Below are 21,886 nucleotides of genomic sequence, written 5' to 3'. Positions count from 1 at the left end.
ACTTCATATTTGAAAATCCGAAAATACATAACCCATACAGCCCATCTTTATGGCCATTGTAACTTAACTTTGATAAAGTATAAAAAGCACATCCATGAATATATCTTACTATCATATTTTGTCTGCATTCAAGTGTCACTTACACGCTTCCAGCTCTATTAATTTCAAACGCTACAAAAACGAAATTTTGTGAGTAATCGGTCCACCACTGTATCACACCACTATCTCTTTGTGAGGCTTCTGTATAAATAATTCAAGCACTCTGTTGTTCAATAAAAAAAATATAGGGATTGATGTTGCAATCACTTACCAACACTTTCTTGTTGCATGATTGATGATGTTCGGTGGCGGTAACTAACATATTCGCTGAATTGCAAGCAAACAGGGATTAAATAGAAATATTGGAAGTGACAGGCAGCACTTGAATAGTACTTGTGAAACTTCATAGGAAAGGATACAGTTGTGACATGCGTTCAAATATACACACATATATTTAAGTGTGTGAAAAGTTTAACTAAAAATGGTCATTATTAACAGAAAAGTGTGGATGGGGAAGGGTTTAGATTTGTCTTCACAAAAGAGTTGATAGAAATCTTTTTAGAGGACATTTACTACTCCTCAGTGTGCTCTGCTAGCATTTTTATGTTGCTCTTATCCCAACAATAGCAACACCAAAATATTTCAACTATGTTTATATTCTAAAGAAGGTATACTAAGTTTCGAGAAGGAAGGAAACATACTGTGCCTACATCCAAGCAAATCTAGCCACCTATTGCTTCTTAATTTGTAAATCCTACATCATATTTAAATCAAACTGATAGACTTGTTGTGGTAGGTTATGCCTGCGCGTTATGAAGATATCAATTTTGTTTTAACCTTAGTCTCCTTCATATTAGATATTCATAGATTACTTAAGCAACAAGATCTGCTCCTCACGTGAAGGCTTAGTAGCGCCCGCTCCTTTAGCAAAGAAAAAAGAAGGGAAAAGGGGCAAGATTTGGAACATGATGATGAAGGATAACTAAACGGCGCAAAAAAAAAACGGACGCCAGAAATTCTTCAGAAACAAACGAAAAAACGGACCCCATTTAATCGAATAAGCTTAATCAAATGGTGTGATGGAAAGATTGACGATATTGTTTCGTATTGGTAACAAAACGCCTTATATTCCTCAGCTTCTATGTAAATGCAATAAACTATGATGCTTACAAGTGGCAAATATGTGGTGACTTAAAAGTGACTAGGACTTCAGTGTGGATTAACTAAGTATTGCTGTTTTCTGAGCCTTTGGTGCAGTAGAGCAACAGCAAGCGATTATAAAGGAAAAAGGTCAATCTCAGAGAGATCAATAATTTCCAGATCATGCTAGCGTGAAGAACATACCGTTCTTTGATTCCAAAAAAGTTTTGTTACCTGCATCACATACATATTTAGCTTGAATTGATTAAAAATTTCACGAAAATTTGGGCGCGGTTAGCAAACAGCAATGAGAAATATTCCACAAAGTAATCCTAACAATGGAGCAACGATATCAAGGTAGATGGGATGCGATAATGATATCTTTATTTGGAATTATTAGACAACCAGGGCTTATATAATTGAGTCTCTAAGCCTGTGGACGAAAATATGATTTCTCTGAATTTAAAGCCTTGTTGATAATTCGCTTTGATAAGGTGGAATGCTGCTATTTCAGTTCATAAAATTTAATTCTGGTGGCGGCAACAACCAGAATTTAATTTTATTTTAATTTTCATCACTTGTAATTCACCACAAAATTTCAAGTACTCCATTATCTAAAGCTTGCTCCCACTCTTCTACAAAAAATTGTCTGTCTCTCTCCTCTCATTAATTTTTACTCAATCGTAACTCGTACTTTAATACCCCTTAACACTCGTGCTAACAAAAGCAGCATAGAATTTCTGCAAGGAAAATAAATGAGTGAATTGGATAAGCCACAAAGTCAAAGTGTATGTATTCTTCTTCTTCTTCTCCACTTAATGAATAACCTGAACTGGCAAAGCGGCAAAGTTGCTAACCCACAAAATCCCTATGATAACAAGCTATAAATATATATGTACACTCATAGCAAACAAAATGGAGAGAATGCAACAGCACAACAACAACTCGCCTGGAGTTGCATGCTCATAGCAAATATGCGTTGAACTATGCTTGGCTTTGATATAAATCAGAAGAAGCCAACATAAATTTGCGTTAATTAAAATGAGATGATTGTGGGTTGTTAGTCACGAGGAATAAAGAGCCAATGGTAGAGTAGGAGAGTTATGTGAAGAAACTAAAGAGGGGACCGTTGGTGCAGTAGAGTTGTTGCTTGCAACTTCATACCAACACAAATGCAGAAGTCGCTGACACCATTAATGCAGCAAACAATGGCATTCGCGCCCACAAACGCACACCCATACATGTGCACATGTCTGCAGCGGATGCCCGCCGTGGCGTATGAGCGTTGTGTGCCATCACAGGAGGAGTGCCGGGTAAAAATGCGTGTGAGCTGAATGCAACAGTTCGGTGTTGTGTGCCACTGACAGCATGTAGCAGCAGAAAGGACATGGAATTACAGTTTTGCATGCAACAGTAGTAAGTTGGAATGCGTAAGTGAGTGTTGAGTTCGAGCGAAACCGATTGTTGTAGAAACTCCATATACTTTAGAATATATATCAAATTTCAAATTGAGAAAACTTGATTTTTTTGTCATTGTTGAAATTCTTCGATGTGATATGCCTTTAAAATTATCATACTAAAATTTTAAATGAATATTTTGAACAAATTATAAGTTACATGCTTTTAAAGTGCAGTCGCTCAGGTCAAACACGACCGAAAATTGTACTAAATTTCAACTTTGAAAAAAAAACTATACCATTTTGTATTTTTTTGGTTAAACTGTAGAAACAGCTAAATCAAGGAAGAACGGAATATTTTACTTTCGATTAAAGCAATTTCAATTTCTTCACATATTTAATGCTTTTATGACGGCTCGTCTTGCAGCAAAATTATAATACCCTTAGTGCAGCATGTCATCGGGTATAACAAAGCGTCGAAAAGGTTGGTTTTCGAAATCACATATTTCACTGCTTTGTCAGTTGCAAGAAAACAGAAAGCAGTGAGTGCATTTGAAATAATAAAGCCAAAGGCTTACTTGTAATGTGGTAGAATAAAAAAGCAAATGAGTTATGTGGGCTAATAACAGTAAATAAGTAGAAAGCAACAGCAGTTGTAAAAATCACAAAAAATTCTAAAACAAAAACGAAAAGGAGTTAATGTGAATAGCTGCTGAGCAACAGGGCCAGTGACCCAAAACGCTTAAGATTTGTTGTACCTTTGCTTGTAAGTTAATTAGTTTAAGCTAAGTGAATTAGTAAAATCTCCTGCTTATTTCTAGGTATAATGTCTAAAGGAACAACTTTACTTTTATTAACTTTATTGCGTACTAAATTTCCAGCAAATGTGTCGATCTTGGCAATTTTCAGAATTTTTCATTCACTTAACAATTCAAATTCCCTTCCATATTATATCTGCTTTTTATTCATTGATGAAAACAATTGGTAATCGGAGGGGACAAAGTCTGGTGAATACGATGGGTGAGGTAGCTGCTCTCATTCAAGTACTTTGATTGTATTCAGAACCGATTTTGCTTTGTGTACAGGAGCATTGTCGTGTAATAAAATTACTTTGTCATGTCTTCTGGCCCATTCTGGTCGTTTTTCAATCAATGTATGGTTCACATTGACCATTTGTTATTTGTAGCGATTAGTATTAACAGTTTAACAAGATTTTAAAAGCTGATGATATACAACACCCTTCTGAACCCACCAAACACAAAGCTTTGCCTTCGTATCGAATCGCTCTGTTTTTGCAGTCGATGTTGATGGTCGTCTAGGATTAACCGATGATAATCTCGCTTAACCATTCTTAAACTAAATAAAGTTTTCATCGTCTGTGACAATTCGATGTTAAACTGATTTTCTTTAGCGTCTTTAAAGCAAAATTTCACGAGTAATTTTCGGTTTTCTATTTGTTTTTTATGCAATGCATGTAGTACTCATTCTCCACACTTTTGGATATTTTCCATACCTTTCAAACGATTTGAAAGTGTTTGATGTGCAACATTTAACATGGCCGCCATTTGTTTTTTGCCCAAAGAGTCGTCTTCACCCAGTATTGCTTGCAGTTCGGCGTCTTCAAACTTTTTTGGTGATCTTCCACCTTCTTCATTTCTTCCATAAAAATCATTATCTCAGAGTCGTTGAAACAAACTTTTGCATTTTCTGATATAGCATGATCACCATTTGCCTCGAAAGCATTTGATGCGTCCTTGCCGCTCCTTTCTTCAAATGGAAACAAAAATTTATGTTTTCCACAAATCATAACTTTTCGAAAATTTGTCATTTTCAACACAAAAAATATGTTGTTGTTCGTTGAATGACTATTGAGTTATTGAATATGTTTCACAGATGTTATGCCAATCAAACAGTAGACAAATTTAAGCTCGTTCACAACATTTGTTCTCTACCAACACATAAACTAAAGGACTAGTTTGCGTATATACATACAGACAGACGGATATGAAGACGGAAATGGCTAAACTGATACATTTTATAGGACCTCAGACGTGTCCTTCTAGGTGTTACAAAATTCACTGCAAACCAAGAATTATCTTTACAATCTTTTGTTCTTTAGAAGAAACCCAATATTCGACCTCTTTTTGCAGTAATTAGGATCGTATCCCTGCAATACCACGCCAAAACATAACCACACCAAAAAAAATAGTCCAGAGGTATTAAATCACATAATTGTGAAGGTCACGCAACTGGCTAACGATGCGAGAAAATGCCCTCACCAAAAGTTCCCTTCAATTAATTGATTGATTCGTTGTTTTCATGGCATGTAGCGCTGAATTGTATGAACCAAAGTTCCTCCATATCAACATCCCCTAATTTAGTTACGAAAACGTTATTAAACATGGTTCTATAGATTATATGCATTATGTCCGTTTACATTTTTGAAGAGATTTCGATTCAATGACTTTCTCTGCCCATAGAACACTACAAACACTGACTATCTAAGCAATGCCTTGTGGATTACCCTCCAAATTCGACAATATTTTTTTCTACCCAAAGTGGGCTTTATCGCTGAATAAAGATTTCCTTCGAAAATTAGGATCGGTGGTCTTCTCGTTTTGCGCCCGTTGTCCGAACGTGCAATCGTTCGGTTTCAATTCGCAATTCACGAGTTGGATGTCGTAAGTCCACAAACAAAATATCCTTTCGCAAAATATTCCATATAGTTGACGGAGACAACTCCAATTTTTGCGCGCCAGGGCGGTTGGTCTCATTCGGGTCTTTTTCGTTTCCCTGCTCTACAGCAGCAATATTGTATTCGGTAAGTACTGTACGGCATCTCTGAAACCAATCCATGTTTACTTGAGTTACCGACTCTACTAAGCGTTTACATCGACCGTATACTGGATACTGCGCGCCGTTATTTTAGTAATGAACTTGTACAACTTGGAAACTTTGTTCTGAGTATGAGTTTCGATTAGAGTTTTGTTAGCCGATTACTTGAAAAATTGTTAAAAATACGTGAAGGCATTTGCCAGATCAAAAACACATACATATTTTGATACTTTCAGATATATGTTCATTAGGGTGTGTCAAAAAAGTGTAATGTTTTGGTTTTCGCTTGGTACTCTGAAAAATTGGTTTGGTAGACACCTCTACAGTTTTGAGTCTTTAATTTCAACGGAAAGGTTCTTCGCCTAATGGTTTTCTATTTTTTCTTTTGATCAGATAGAAAAAAATTTAACTCGCTTCCAATTACTTGAAAAAATATTTCGTTTTATGGATTTTGTAGGAAATGGTTTGTTCTCCAAAAAGGGTTCACAACGATTATTTCGTAAATCTAACCGTTTAAAAGATATTAACGGTTAAAATTGATTATTTTAAGAAAATATTTATTATTTTGAAGAAAAAGTTGTTATCTTATCAACTTTATAACTCAGTGGAAAAAATCATTTTAAATTGCAAAGCTCATAGTCTCGTAGGAAAGATCCGTTTGTTTTTTAACCACCCTCATGCAATTCGATTCCTTGATATGATTCAATTTTGATTCGGACGTGATCAACTAAACGTTTTTCACGTCGCCGCTCATATTATGATAACTGAAGCTAAACTCATTTACATTAATATAATGTCTGAGTCAACACCGAAAAATTCCACGAACCCTTCCCTATACATACATGTTTCAACTCATTTATATTATCAGTTTCAGCGATTTCTATGACGCAGAAAATTAAAACAAGTAACGGGAGTTCCCTCATTGTTTGTTCATATTCGGATCCAAAGCCTGAACTATTTCATTTCATATTAAAAAAGTAGGTGCGACTATGCATCTTGAAACGTTTAATACAACGGAAAATCTGTAAACAACTGTAAATTCCCAGAAAAGTAAGAAGGTTTGTTAATGCATATGGAAAAATGCAAAGAACTTTTGTATTTTGCACTTCGATAAAAAGCATCGATAGAGATTAGAGAACAAAGAGATTATTTCTCATAAACACTCAGCTAAAAAAGCGTGCTAGAAACTTAAAGCTCGTTTTTGTTGTTGAAAGCTTTCGAACCATTGAATTATATGTATGTATATACGGAAATGGCGTGCGAATCTAGCTAATTGGTGATTAATGATCTAAATTAATTTCTTGAAATTTGCGTGTTTGCGGTAGTTGCACAGGGTTTCTGCATGCAATTCCGAAAAATGAGTGTGATTATAAAAAAGTTTACCAAAGCATAGTATATTCTCTCTAGCTTGTTATGAAAATCAGAAAATTTTAGATATTAGCCAAAAGTATTGGGTAGTCGAAAAAGTCTTTTCGTATTTCTCCTCTAATTTCAGCATATTTTTTGTATTTATAATAATATACTTGTATATATACATATATATACGTCTGCATTTTCTAATGCAAAGTCAACTCAATATTAATATAATCTTTCTCGAACCGCTGAAAGTAAGCAACCAAACTTTTAATGTTCACCCTAATAGTAGAAGATTTTGACATAAATTTGTATTTAGTGGCGGTTATCGGACTTTCCTCCACATGCAAGTTATCGAAATAAAATTATGTATTTTGAAATATCTGCGATAAATGATGGAAAATGGAAGACGATTTCTTTAATCTTACGCAAATGCGGCTTGTCAAGCTCTCTAATATGCGCTTATATAATATCGAGCTTTAATCACAGTTTTGCATATTTGGCTGCAGATAAGTCGATATCAATTCACTGAAACCCATTGTTGATCAAGCGTAATAAAAAATTACAAGACACGCTATATGGGGATGCCCTGTGCTGGCTGGGAATACCCTACTGCAATATGTTGTTTTCTCGCTTGCGAGCCGTGCATGTGCATTTGCTTCCGCAGAGAATTCATTTGCAGTTTAAGTAGTCGCTCACTTGCCACTCGACCGGTTAATTGTAAACACCTAAGCTTGTAAAATGCTCAGAGCGCATTTAATTGTATTATTTTTAGTCGGAATCGCGCCAGCACTAGAAGTTCGTGCCGCTTTTTGTACAAAATACGGACCAGTAAGTGTTCAAGTGATATAAAATATATTTTCATACAATAAAAAAATAATTGACGCTTTACAGGATGCCAAAGTTATCAGAATTTGTTGTCCCGGCTATGAGGGAGACGGTGTGAATTGTGTGCCATACTGCAGGCGGGGTTGCATAAATGGTGTGTGTGTTAAACCAGACTTTTGTGAGTGCCATGAAGGATTTGCCAAACACAATGGACCGCACTCGCCGTGCGAACCGATCGCAACAGAACTTCGTGAACCGCAGGCACCCAGCTGCCACGAGCGCTGCAGCAATGGCACCTGCGTGGACGACTCATGCACCTGTGCGCAGGGCTGGCTGCTGCAACAGCACGAAGGACGCGATATTTGTGTGCCACAGTGTAACGGCGGTTGTGTTAACGGTTATTGCAGTGCAGCGAATAACTGCGTTTGCTATGAAGGCTTCGAGGCGCAAGCCTCTAATCAACGCGAGTGTGTTCGACGCTCAAGCAGTGGCGCACTGTGGACGCAATTAGCGCAAATGAATAGGATTCTAACCGCGCTGCTGCTGATCAGCTGTTATTACGCGTATTGGAGCACTATAAATACACACACAGCGCATCACTCGAAGTGTGACCTGAAACGCAGAGTCAACGACAAACGATAAGAAACAGCTCGAAAACACACACGCCTACTCATTCCTCAATAGTTGTAAACCACAAATTATACACGCATTTCTTTCAAAACTGTACTGAATTAAGTTAAGATTTCTTTTTGCAAATGAAAAATAAAAAAGCCCTTGTGATGTAAACAAACATTTAAAAATAAACAAGTAAATAATTAACACTTACAATATAAAAATAACGGTTAGCTGCATTTTATGCCAAAGAATTCATGCGAAAAATACTCACCAGCATTACTAAGAAATATTCAAAACCAACTTTTATTCATTGCGTGCCCCAGCAACACACACACTCCACGCGCGCTCCACTTATCAGCTTAGCGTAATAAATTTTGAACTCCTTATGTTTCATGTTGAAGCACCCTGCATGCATGCGTGGAACAATGAACTTTTTATGACACAAATAAGCGCCGACAGCGCAAACCTGCTGCTGCTGCCGCTGCAAAACTGCGCTGCATGCGAACATAAGTACGCACAGAATAAATAAAAATTTAGTAGCAATAAATTAGTTGCAATGACAAATGTGCTTTTCTTTCTAATTGTTCTCATAAATTTAGAAAAAGCTGAAGAAAGCGCAAAAGTGATAAAGCAGACAAAAGCAATAAATAAACGCTCGGGACAGTTAAAGAAAAATTAGTTTGTGTTCAAAGGCACAGCTAATGTGTGATTTCGAAAAAATAATATCCTTTTTTTATTTTTTTGCATTTTTCGGTGGTCTATGGCTTTAAAAGTAATACATCACATTTTAAAAAACATATTTCATATATTTTTTGAGATAATAGAGATAGACAGTAGCCAATCAGTTTTTCTAATTTATCCAAGTTTAATCATTAGATCATTTTAGTTTTCTTTCTGCTTATTTTGTATATATTTCGCCGGTCAATGACTTTCCAGTTATCAATATTTTCAGAGATTGATCAACTTTTTCCTGGAGAAGTGCTCCCACCACAATTTTAGTATGCTCTTAGCATCAGCCACAAGATCAGCTCTAGGGGTTCTTCAAGAGTATGTATTTTCGGTCATTACCCCTGTCGGCAAGCTCTTCATACTCGCGCATTTCGGTCTCACTCTTTATCTTTATCTGCACATGCGTCTCTTCAGCTCTGGGTATCTATCCCATCCCGCACGTGCTGTGGTCGATTGTAACGTTGCGAGGTAGACAGTCTGCTCCTCGTCGTACCAGCTGTTCTTTTGCATTTTTCGTAAACTAATGGTGTTGGTTGCAGATATCGTGGCGGGAGCAGCGCTCATAGATGGCATCTTTGGTCACATCGTCTTTCTCTTCCGTCGGGGCGTGGGCGCAAATCAGCGATATATTGAAGAACTTCACTTTGATGCGGATTGTGGCTAGACGTTCATCCACCGGGGTGAATGATAGTACTCGGCGACGGAGTCTCTCCCACCATGAATCCCACACCAAATTTGCGCTCTTTTTTATAGCCACTGTAGTAAATACCACAAGAATCTGCTCGCCTCAGTCCTTGTCCCGTCCATCCCGGTGATGTCAGCCCTCATTCTAACGAGGACATCTACCAGCTGGGCAGCGGCACCTTCCCAATTAAGGGAACGCAACACATCAACTTTCCATATAACACAACTTTAAACTCCTTTTGATTATTTCACTCGCCAGTTTACAAATATTCAGAAGAAATTATTATAACGAGATAAAACAACCTTACCTTATGATCAAAATTTGTCCGAAACGAATATGGTAAAACTCTTCAAGCCGCTAGGTACCGAATATGCGGATCCCAGTACCTATAGCTGACTTTTCACCTAAAATATCGGAAAATGTGTGAGATACATAATTGAAATTTATAGAAAATTATTTCCTGGTGATAGTATGTCTGTGTGTCAAAAATGGGTTGAATCGGATCAATATTTCCTTGAGCCCCATATACCTAATATAAGGACTTTCGAAATTCCAGGTGACTTTATGCAGGATATATCGGCAAATATGTTAGTGATCTAACTAAAATTGAGAAAGTGTGTTTTACTCATAATAGTGTATCTTTGTGTTTAAAATAAATAAACCTCTATAAAACTAATATTAAAATTTTCGAACACCCATCCAACTTTACTCCACGTGATTGATGATTATATGTGAAGGCAAGCTTGGGAGCATTGATTAGTATTAACTGCAAGTTGTATTGGCAAAAAAAATATATACATATAAAATCGGGTCAATACGATATTCTATATACACCCGAACATAGCGCTTCAGTACTTGTTTTATGAGTTGTTTATTTATATTTAAAGAGTACGTAAAATTAAAACAGAGAGTTATGCTTTTTTGAAGAAAAAAGTGGAAAAAAGGCAAGGCCCACGGCGCTATGATTTCTACTCTTCTGGTCATCTAAAAAATGAAATAATGATGTATTCTGAAGAAAAAAATTTCCTAAAGAGACGGCTACTCAAAAATAAGTCGATTTTTTCATAAATTTTTACCTTTGTCAAATTTTTTAAAAATATTTCAAATATAAATTTTTAATTTTTTGAGAGATATTTAAAAATAACGTATACCATATTTCAAGGAAATCGGCAGATTAGAAAATGAGATATCGTGGCGATCGCATCAAAAAGAGTAGGTTCGAGAAAAATGCGTTTTGATTTTTGTCCTCATTACTAACCAGTCTAGTTGCCACTATCATAAAATGGCTATAACTTCGGAAATAATTGTATTTTGAAAAATAATTTTATCGAGTTACTTTTGAATGACTAAACAATCGAATTATGAAAAAAAATCGATTTCTTCAAATTTCTAGACTTGATTAAGGGAGTATAATCTAATGAAAGCGTTGAATGTATATATATTTTTTTAATTAATCATTTATCATTTATTCTGTGGAAAAATAGTGAAAGCGGTGTGATATCAGAATATTACAATAAAAAGCTTTTTAGTACTACGAAAGCAAAAGCTTATTTATATTTTTTATTGTGTTAGTTTAAATGTTGATAATATATATACGATAAGTTGAACAAGTTTGTATCAAGTATAGACCTCTCCTAACTCATTTGTATTTTGTCATTAAACTGTAAGTGAGCTTTATTGAGCTCTTCAATCATTTAATAAACTTTAAAGTCTCGCTTGCTTTAAATGGCAAAATTAGCAAAGCTGTGTGTGTCTTGACATGACCCTGCTTTTTAATGATTTTTTAATAAAGAAAAAAGGAATATAAACCAAATAAAATGGTTTTTGTTTTTTACTTATTTTCGTTAGGTGTATGAACGACCATTAGATTTCATTTTCAATTTCCGGTGAATAATCTATAAAAAATCAACGTGTAGCAAAAACAATATAGCAAATATATTTATATTCATTGTGTTGCCAGCTCTTCTGATTTATATGAATATATGTACATATATGTATGTATGTATGTACATATGTGTACAAATATTTTTGACTGTGAAGAAACAAGGCAGGGCCGACAACAAGTCTGTCAGCACCAAGGTAAATTAATAGAAGACACGCACTCTTTCCGCCGAGCAAAGAGGGAAATTTGTAGTAAGTAAACATGCGAATAGCAGACACAAGGAAGAATCAAAGACAGGTGAGAGAAAACAATCGATGGTCAATCGGAAGTGGCATTTAGTAGGACAGCTATTGCTAAGAGGGTGGTTGGACAATGCGCTCGAAAATTCCAATAATATGCCAAGCCGTTGGCAGCAAGCTGTAGAGATTATTCCACTTTTTGCCTGTGTAAATATGTATTCTTGTGACAGGTAGACACTGGTCAGGAGTGTCTGCGATTTGAATGCTTTGTGGTTTTAGCATTTGTGTCTGCTGTTAACATGCTAAATGGAATTTATTATAAGAGTTGAAGCGCAGACATGCCAAGCAAAACTTTAGAAACATGGCAAAGGAAATATGAAATTTTTTGTTATCTGAGATATTTAATTGAATTCCGTAAGTAACCAGTTGCAAAAATGTTTAACTTTTGTTTTTATAAAATAAATCGAATATATATTAATTGTAGGAAGTTATATTTGTAGGCGCTTGAAATTCTGTTAACTGTAAATACATTTCTATAATTTTATTTAAATGGAATTTTTTTTATAAAAAAAGTGTTTATATTTTATTTATTACAAAATTTGTTTAAGTATATATTTTGTTTCACAAAACTACATTTTAATTTTCGAAGTGTTTTCGGTACATCTTTCATGATTTGCCCATTAGTTGTACCCATATGCATTAGATACATATGGTACAATGGCATTATTATGAATTTATGTAGAAAAATGAATTGAGCAAACCATTGTTCAGAGAAGGAAAGACTTTGTGTCCAAAATTTGCAAGGAATGGATCACATACAAAGGGAAATTGCAAATCTATGAATATGTCCCAAAAATTTTTGTTTTATTTTCGAAAAAATGTTGGAAAACTAGGCCGACCACAAAAAATGACGGCGGAAGTCGATCAAAACATTGCAAGAGTGTCGATGCGTGTTCCATTTAAGGCTGCTGCAGCCATTCAATAAGAATTAGGTGCACAAATTTCTTCAAGTACAGTAAAAAAACGACTTGTGTAGAAAAATATCTTTATCATTGTCCCGAAAGCTGCCAATGCTGAGAAAACGCCTTAGATGAAATCGTATTCAGTTTGATTTAGATGTAATCGTATTCAGTTTGCTAAACGACATATTAATTAGGATGGAGCTGAAAATTAAAAAAAAGGTTCGAGATTCTATGGTCCGAATGAAAAATTAATATGATAAGAAATGATATTTGGACGTGAGTCCGACGTCCAAAAAACAAAGAAATGTGCATCCGCTATACGGCTAAGTCCTTCAAATAATGGTTTCGGGGTGTTTCTCATATTGTGGTGTCGAACCGACATTTTGGATATAAGATGTCACACTCCGATATGTTATGTATATGCTACCAATTGCACTTCACATGAAGCAAATAATAAAAATATATTTTAGCTGAATTGAAATCAAATTTTTATACTACGGAAAATTAGTACCATGGATGATTCTATTTTATTGTCCGTAACTGTATGTATGTATGTACTCTTGTCGATACAATTCACCTTTATCTTGACACTTCTTATAATAAGCATAAATTATGTATATTTTGTTTCGAATTTTAAAAATTCGAAAAGTTGGAAACATCCAAAATATTAAGCTATTGAAATACTTAAGGTTCTACCGAGATTTGAACTCGGATCGCTGGATTCAAAGTCCAGAGTGCTAACCATTACACCATAGAACCAGTTATTGATAACACCGCCAAAATGGAAGCCAGAGAATAGACAATACTTTCAACAGAGGGAGATATCAACTGAAAATATTTTTCTTTTCAAGTTTGCCAGTTGTATTTTAAGTATTAAGAAATAATAATATATGCAGTGGTAAATTAATGAAAAAATTTATTATGTACTTGTATGTATGTATATATTTTTATGAATATGCATATTTTCGATTTTTCAGAATAAACAAACAAATTTAATTTTTCTTGGTAAACCGAAAAATTAACCAATAAATAAACTAATATTAAAAATGATAAGATCTTTAAACCGAAACCGTTCTTGCACAATCTTGTGAAGATGAGCGAGCGTTGTTTTTTCTCCACTCAATATTTTTTCATATCGACAGACAACAACAATCGTTAACCAATTACTCACTACTCCTCATATTTATTATTATTTGATATCTTTTCAAAGATGTCTATCTTATATAAACCACGCAGGTAAGATATGAATAAATATGACATTCGCAAATATTTTACAATACTAACACAAATTTTTAAAATCTGCGCAAATTTATATTTATAAAAAATTTGTTGTCGAAGGTTCTACCGAGATTTGAACTCGGATCGCTGGATTCAAAGTCCAGAGTGCTAACCATTACACCATAGAACCATATGGTGCGGGGCTGCTATACAGCGTACACACACTACAGTTCCACAACGAGCAAGCACGAATGCTACGCTCTCTCAACAGTTGCTATTATTGTTGCTGTGGCCGTCGTTGTAGGCAAAAGTGGTGTGTTGGCAGTGGCGCTTGCCATTCTGGTTGGTGGTGAGTATTAATGGCGCGCGATGCTTTGCCTTAGCGTTTATTTTTAGTAACGGCAAGCGCTATTGCTAAGCAGACGTCATAAAGTTCAAATCTACAGTAGCGAAAAAAAACAAATATTAAACTAGAATGTAAAAGATGCTTGCAGCATTGTTATGTGTTCTTATTTTCATTTCACTTGCTGGCATATCGTAAACGCAGTTGTCTCATTAAATTATGATTGCTTAATGTGCTCGTAAAATGGCAAATGTGTCGCTTTTGATTTGGCGAATGATTGCAATTGTGCAGCAATACAATTTTTATGACCAACGACAAATGCAAATTTCGAACATTTGGGGCGCTGAAATTTTATTTCACTTATTGGTGAGGGAACGCTAATTCTTCCACACATTAAGTGGTCACAATTTTTAAATGCTAGAGATAGAAAGACTTCCGATAGTAAAATGTAACAGGTAGCATTTACAACCAGTTTAGCTTGTATATGTAGCTTTTGTATATGTATTTTTCGCTAACAAAATTTGTTTAAAAAAATACTTAAAAATTATTCTGTTCACGAAATAAGTAGTGCCTAATTGCCTGAAAAAAGTGGAAAATCCAGGCGCCCTATTCTGTAACACGATTTCAAAAAAACTTACTCGCATTCGGATTTTTTTTTGTATTCAGGGACTCGATTTTCGCATTTTTTCTTGTTTCTAATACATCCATACACTGACATTGCATATAGTTTACCAGATCCTTACACCACTTCTTAGGCATATGAACCCATGCATTCTTGACCATTAGCGAAAGTGTTGTTCTACCTGATGGATTTGCTGTTGCTACAACTCGTTTAATATGTTAATATAAGTTATGGATTGGATTCAGTACAGTGCCAATGATCCGGTTACTAACAAATCTACACGTTCTGTAGATGACAGGTCAAAACGGACCAAAAGTTTTGAGACATTTTGTCTTTGTCGCCAATAGGTTATTGTACTGTCTTCTAATAGATAATTTGGTTTCGTTAGGTTCCATTCACGGAGAAGACCGAAATCTCTATAACAGTGGAGGACGCCGCCAAAGATCGCGTGTTTCTCGGAAGCTATATGATTTTTCTCAAGAAATTTTATTAAACGGGGTTTTCAATAGGATCACTACAAAAGCAGACCGATGGGGACAGCAAACGATGCCATATTTTTTTCCGCCCTTTTGACATTTCTCTTCAATAAGATTTGCCATTTCATCATGGAAGGATATCCGATCCAACAACGAGTCGAAATTATTAAAATTTACTACCGAAATTCGGAGTCATTGACCTCAACTTTAAGAGTGCTACGTCGAATTTATGGTCGTCGACATCATTCTGTCAGATCAACAATTGAGCATCTGGTGGAAAAACTTGAGTCCACAGGCACACAATGTTCCCGTGACAGTGAGACAAAGAAGTGCCGGTAGAGTCGAGAACATTGCTGCCGCTAGCGCATCAGTCTCTCACACGTCGTTCTCAAGCGATGGGCATCTCCGTGACGTCGCTCTGGCGAATTTTGCGAAAAGATCTAGACCTACATCCTTACAAGATCAAATTGACGCAAGAACTGAAGCCGCTTGACCACCAGAATCGTCGTATGTTCGTGAATTGGGCTGAGCATTAACTTGAAAATGTTTTGGATTTTCATCGAAAAATCATCTTCAACGATGAGGCTCATTTCTCAAAATATGCGTTATTGGTTAGGCAGCCACACGTACTCCATGAGTTACCATTGCATCCTGAAACAATTACGGTTTGGTCCTGTTTATAGGCCGACGGCGTCATTGGGCCGTACTTCTTCCGTGATGATCAAGACTGGCACGTTACTGTGAATGGGAATCGCTACCGCTCAAAGATAACCGAATTTTTTTGGCCCAAATTGGATGAAATGAACTTGAACAGCGCCACAAGCCACACAGAGAATGTCACAATCGATTTATTGAAAACCAAGTTTGGTGAATGTGTTATCTCAAGAAATTGCCCAGTCAATTGGCCGCCTCGGTCATGCGATTTGACCCCGTTAGACTATTTCCTGTGTCATGGCATCGATTGATAACCAAATCTAAAAAATCAGAAGTCATTCCTACTCCTGCAAATACTTGTAAAATCCGTTTGTACTCATGAAGCTTCCACATATCATAAAAAACAGTCGATGCATTTGTTTTAGGATAAAAACCGTTTTTTTCTAAAAACAACAACGATAACAACATCAAGTTGCCTATTACATGCAACAAGTGTGTTGAATGTCTCTGCAAAAACACATACATACATTTGAATTATGATGCCATTGCCGGCTGCATGCAGTTGGTATTTTCAGTAAACCAAAAATGTTTGTACACTACTATTTATGTATAATGTACGTGTAACGGTTATTAATGACGTTTTCTCATTTCCGCTATCTTAGCTTCGGGAGCAGAGAGCGGTTTACGCTCAGCCGCAGCTATTACTTGAGACTGCGCCGAAGCGACCAAAACATGCTGCGGGCAACAAATGTGAATTTTTCAGCAACATGTTGTTATAACACGATATCTTGTTAGATGTTGTGTAGCGGTGTTTATGTATAGTAAGAACATTTAAGAGGCGTTTTAGATAACGTCTTATAATTTGAAGAGTGGAATTGTCTTATTTTGTAGAAGGTTAGGCACTTTGTAAGAAAGTATAAAATTTGTTACTCCAAAGTGGAACAGTTAAGTATATCTACTATTGCTAAATCTGCTAGTTAAATACTTATTTGGCAAAAATGTTACATGCCTACCATATTTAAAGTCTTTTCTACAGAGTTTTGTATTGCTCATTTACTTTTGGATGCCCACAAACCATTTTCAATTGATTAACCAATTATTTGTATGCCTGTGAGATAAGTATATAAATATGTAAATATATCTTCCCACACTTGCATGGACGCACGTTTTCGAAATTTCCGCATCATTCAAATATCGACTTTTTGCGCCTTTTTGCCATTTTTCTCACACTTTTCGCATTTCCCATTGATTTATGAATGATGTGTGTAAGCAAACAAAAAGCGGCGCGTTAAATCAATTGTAAGAAAGCGAAAATGTGCGAATTGGCAGGAGATAAAATTGTCGAGAAAAACACAACAAAGCTAAGTAGAAGAAATGCAAAGTCATTACTCACATCCAAAATCAAACGAGCTTCTAGGAATGTAATTTGTCTACGGCTACAGTCGAAACACGAATAATGCACCAATAAATGACTATGTTTGTCAATAATATGCTTGGAGACACTGAAGAGAGTAGAGAAAGGAATTTGCTTGGATATATTGGATGTCTAGTGTTACTGCGTAGCGACCATTCCGGTCAAATAATTTTTTTTGGCATTATAGGTGTTTTATATAAAGAAAATCGCAACTTTTTGCAGTAAAAAAATTTGTATGTGTATTTATAGCATGCCCTACTGTAATTCAATATATTGCCATATTTACATTTATTTCTTCGTATATGCATCGTATTATTTGTATACAGATGAGAGAGAGTGTCAACAACCTTTCAATAAATAAACACATTCACCAATCATTACGGACTTAAAAGCAAGTCCTGAATGATCTTATATTGCTCTACATACCTACATTTACATATAGTATATAAGTATATCGAGAACAAGAAAAAGCGTTATATAGCTATAATAACCTTGGCATAACACATACAAAATATTCCATACAGGACTTGAACTTCATTTTTAACGGTCAGTTCGTATGTCAGCTATATGCTGTAGTGGCCCGATCTGCATCATTTCTTCGTAAAATATACCGTTTTAGAAAATAATCCATGCCGAATTTCGTAAAGATGTCTTTTCAAATAAAAAAGTTCCCCATACAAGAACCTGCCTCCAATTGTTCACTTCGTACGGGATATACATATGTACTATATCCTATTGTGGTGCGATCTGAACAATTTCTTCGGAGATTGTACCGCTTTCTGGAAAATAATCCATGTTAAACATTTCTCTTCAAAGAAAAAAGTTCCGATATGGACGGTTCCAAGTATACAGACAGACGGATATACGTAGGTAAATCGACAGCTCTTCACATTGATCATTTATACATACATATATACTATATATATATTTTGTAGGATTTCCGTTGTTTCCCCCTGTGTGTTACAAACAGCGCGGCAAACTTAATATAATCTGTTCAGGGTATAAAAACCGGAAGTAAACCTTATAGTGTGAGTGGGCACACACATGTCAGCTTCTTGTGGCACTTTGCAACACTCACTTAGGGCAATTTGTGGTAATTTAATTTCGCGCACACATATTGATTTGACTTTGACGGTGACTTTGAGCCATTTGAATAGAATTTCATATTCATCATAGCCATTATCGCTAGAGACATTATCGGCACCGCAAATGCCCATCAATAACAGCGCAACCAAGCAACGTTTTCGGCATAAAACATCAAACTGTGACGCTATTTTCTGAGATAAACATCATCAATTTGGCATTAGGCGACAACGGGAGCGACGGAAGAGACTCACGGTGAATTGTTTAAATTTCTTTATATTTTTGAGAGCACAAAGCAAGGAAGAACATTGTTTTTCAAAGTTTCTTGTTATTATTTTTCGGTAGTTTCATTATTATTTTTTTTTTGATGTTTCCTGTTAAAGAAACATGAAAAACCCACTCTGCTAGCTAATTTATGGTAGGCGTGTTCAGCGATAGTACACAATTTTCGATTGCTTTGAATATTCATTAACATAATTTTGCTATTTGGCGGCGACTATGAATGATGACGTTCGACGGCGAGTAAGAAGACTGAATGAGATTGAATAAATTGTGTGGAAAATGTTTCCCTGCACGCGCCGAGACATCTAGGGTATCGAAGAACACAATATTTTTTTTAACGTACTGTTTCCAATATTTAGAAAAAGGCGAGGAATACATTTAAAATTAGCGGCTTCAGCTAATGCGATTTTCGCACGAAAATGTTTTCGTGGGTCATTTGTAACTTATGACAAGAGGGGGAGATTGAGAAGTTTGCACCCATTTTGTCACGCGCCGTTTTCAATGCTCTTTCAATTGCGAACAAAACTGATTTTGATATAAAATATTACAATATAAATATTTATCATGTATTTATAACTTTTACACAATAATAACACTCACAAAGTTTCTTAAAATTATAACAGAAAGTTGAGGAAAGCACCCAAGCTTCAATAATTTCGCAAACCTACTCAATTACTCACCATTACAGCGCGGAAATCTCACATTCGTGATATTTTTCTATACTACCGCAGAAAGTGCCGTGAACTTTGTCGATATTCTCGCCATTTGTCAAGCAAACATGAAGAAATTTTGCGGTATTTTTAGTCGCCGAATGCAAACATGCCGCCGCAGGCGTTCAGCGGGCGAAGTACTAAAGAGTTCATGAACTTAAAAGTTAAATAAACCTACGAACCGAAATATGCGAGGAGCGCAGACATACAGTTATGTAATCAATGTCATCACACAACCGGCTTACATGGTATTTGAAGAGGTAGAGCAGAACGGTAGAACAGAGAAAGCAGAGAATTATGCCTATTTTTAAAAAGGAAGGTCAGTAAATTTCATTCATTTTTTCGATGCGTGAAATTATTCAACAAAGAAGTTCCGTTAAATAATGTGTGTGGAAACAAATTTCTGGTGCCGAAGCGTTCAGAATATTGGAAGAGGCATTCGATGATAATTGTTTGTCGGTTTGGTGAGTACAAATTATTCAAAAAGTGTCGAGAGCGCGTGACGGCGAACCACGTCCAGGACGGCAATCAACATCAAATAATGATTAATACCTCAATAAAATAAAGGAATTGGCGATTGAGAATCGACGATTAACAGACAGAAATCTTACTGTCATCGTTGGAATATCGAAAAGATCAGTGAAAACCATTTGGAAAGATCATTTGAGTATAAGAAAAGTAAAAGCATGATTGGTTCCAAAATCACTCAATTCGAACGAATTCTGTGAAATAATGCTTTCCAACTACCAAGCTGTCATAAAACGTATTATTACTGGCGATGAGTCTTGGATCTAGGCTTACGATCCGGAAACGGACGATCAATCATCCGTAAAACCCACGTCAAAACAGGTCAAAAATCAATGTTATGTTGACAGTTTTCGCCGATTATCAAGATGTCGTCCTCCGAATTCCTTTCGACCGGACAAACTGTCAACAAGGAATCCCATTTGAGTGTTATACGTTTATGAGAAGCTATACGTGAAAAGAGGCCGGAATTATGGGCCGAAAAATCTTGGTTTTTGCACCACGGTAAGGCACTGTCACATACTGCTTTGATTCTTCGTGAGTTTTTCACCAAATTTTGAACCAATATCATACCGCAACCAGCGTATTAGCCTCATTTAGCTTCGTGTGACTTCTGGCTATTTAGTAAACTTAAAAAAACTCTTCCGCTCTGCAGAAACCGTGTTGAGTAAATTGAAGATATTAAGCATTAATCGCTTCGCGTATTGGCTATTCCGTAAATTGACTTTAATAACTATTTCGAGGATTGAAAAAAAAATTCCAGCTGTTCCGTCGAACCAGACATTGCGACATTATTCTATATCAATCACTTTTTTTGGTTTCTGCTAGGAGGGTTAAAATCGTGGTATTGGTCATGTGCCAATTTTTGAGCACCTCCATTTCATAAACTGCTAATTTTTGTAATTTTCAACTTTTCTCAGTATTTTTTCTATTCTTACAATGTTAATAAATAACGAATACAAACAATTCATAGTAAAATTTAAATATTACCTAAATTCATTATAGACTAGAATATCCCTTAATTATCTACAATATTATTCATTTTTATCCAATTCTCTACTTTCTTTTGCAAATACATATATTGTATTTTCTTAGTAAATAAATATACTAAACACATTATAAAAACGAAACTCTAAAGGTAGAGAAAGGTTCTACCGAGATTTGAACTCGGATCGCTGGATTCAAAGTCCAGAGTGCTAACCATTACACCATAGAACCGCTTATATGCACAGTGGTCAAAAAGAAAACTGACAATGGTCAGAAATGTCAAAGTTATGGTAATTATTCGACTAAGCGATGGTTATAATTTTTTCGTAGCACTTGAGAAAATTTTAACCAAATGAATATTCGCAGTGTTTTTTTCAGTATTTGACTCAAGTTAGTCTCGAACATAACGTTTACAAGGTACAATCGCAAAGTTTAATAGTTTACCTATAAATTCTAAAATAACCTTTATGTTTCCGTATACATTTTCCATCTGGGCCATTTTGTTATCATAGAAATTACGCTGATGAAGTGGCATATCGCATTCTTAGGTTAACTCTTGTATCTAGAATAACAAAATCAGTTTATGGAAGTACATAACCGTAAAACGGTAATCCTTTTTCATTGTCTGAAATAAGCAGCAGCAAATTAAGCCTGCAAGTGGATTTGACATGTAAATGAGTTTATGAATGAATTTTCGGGCTTTAATGGCTGGTGCTTTATGTGTGCTACGCGACATTCTTCGCAAATCTTTGCTCGAGTTGTGAGTTTTATCCCCCTCATTTGTGCACGAAAAGGCGTAGGTGCTGAAGAGCGTAATATAGATATATAGAAATAACGGCACTTACGACACGGCGTTAATACGCAAATA

At 35.7% G+C, this 21,886-nt stretch overlaps 1 protein-coding gene and 3 non-coding genes across 4 annotated transcripts; 1 reads left to right on the top strand and 3 right to left on the bottom strand.

Annotated features, from left to right (window-relative positions):
• The first annotated feature begins 7,440 nt into the window (after positions 1–7,440).
• LOC126752506 (epidermal growth factor-like protein) lies at positions 7,441–8,431 on the top strand. The gene is made up of 2 exons (XM_050463347.1): positions 7,441–7,595; positions 7,659–8,431. The coding sequence occupies exons 1-2, from the start codon at positions 7,506–7,508 to the stop codon at positions 8,232–8,234; spliced, it is 666 nt and encodes a 221-aa protein (XP_050319304.1). The 5' UTR covers positions 7,441–7,505; the 3' UTR covers positions 8,235–8,431.
• A 4,960-nt stretch (positions 8,432–13,391) lies between these two features.
• Positions 13,392–13,463, bottom strand: Trnaq-uug (transfer RNA glutamine (anticodon UUG)). The gene has a single exon. It is a non-coding gene; the product is annotated as a tRNA-Gln (tRNA).
• Positions 13,464–14,040: 577 nt separating this feature from the next.
• Trnaq-uug (transfer RNA glutamine (anticodon UUG)) lies at positions 14,041–14,112 on the bottom strand. Its single transcript has one exon. It is a non-coding gene; the product is annotated as a tRNA-Gln (tRNA).
• Positions 14,113–21,177: 7,065 nt separating this feature from the next.
• Trnaq-uug (transfer RNA glutamine (anticodon UUG)) lies at positions 21,178–21,249 on the bottom strand. The gene has a single exon. It is a non-coding gene; the product is annotated as a tRNA-Gln (tRNA).
• Between the last annotated feature and the right edge of the window lie 637 nt (positions 21,250–21,886).

This window comes from Bactrocera neohumeralis, chromosome 3 (assembly GCF_024586455.1).
Source record: "Bactrocera neohumeralis isolate Rockhampton chromosome 3, APGP_CSIRO_Bneo_wtdbg2-racon-allhic-juicebox.fasta_v2, whole genome shotgun sequence".
In the NCBI taxonomy this organism is placed as follows: Eukaryota; Metazoa; Arthropoda; class Insecta; order Diptera; family Tephritidae; genus Bactrocera; species Bactrocera neohumeralis.
The sequence above is the reverse complement of the archived record's forward strand: the minus strand, read 5'-3'. Positions and strand labels throughout refer to the sequence as shown.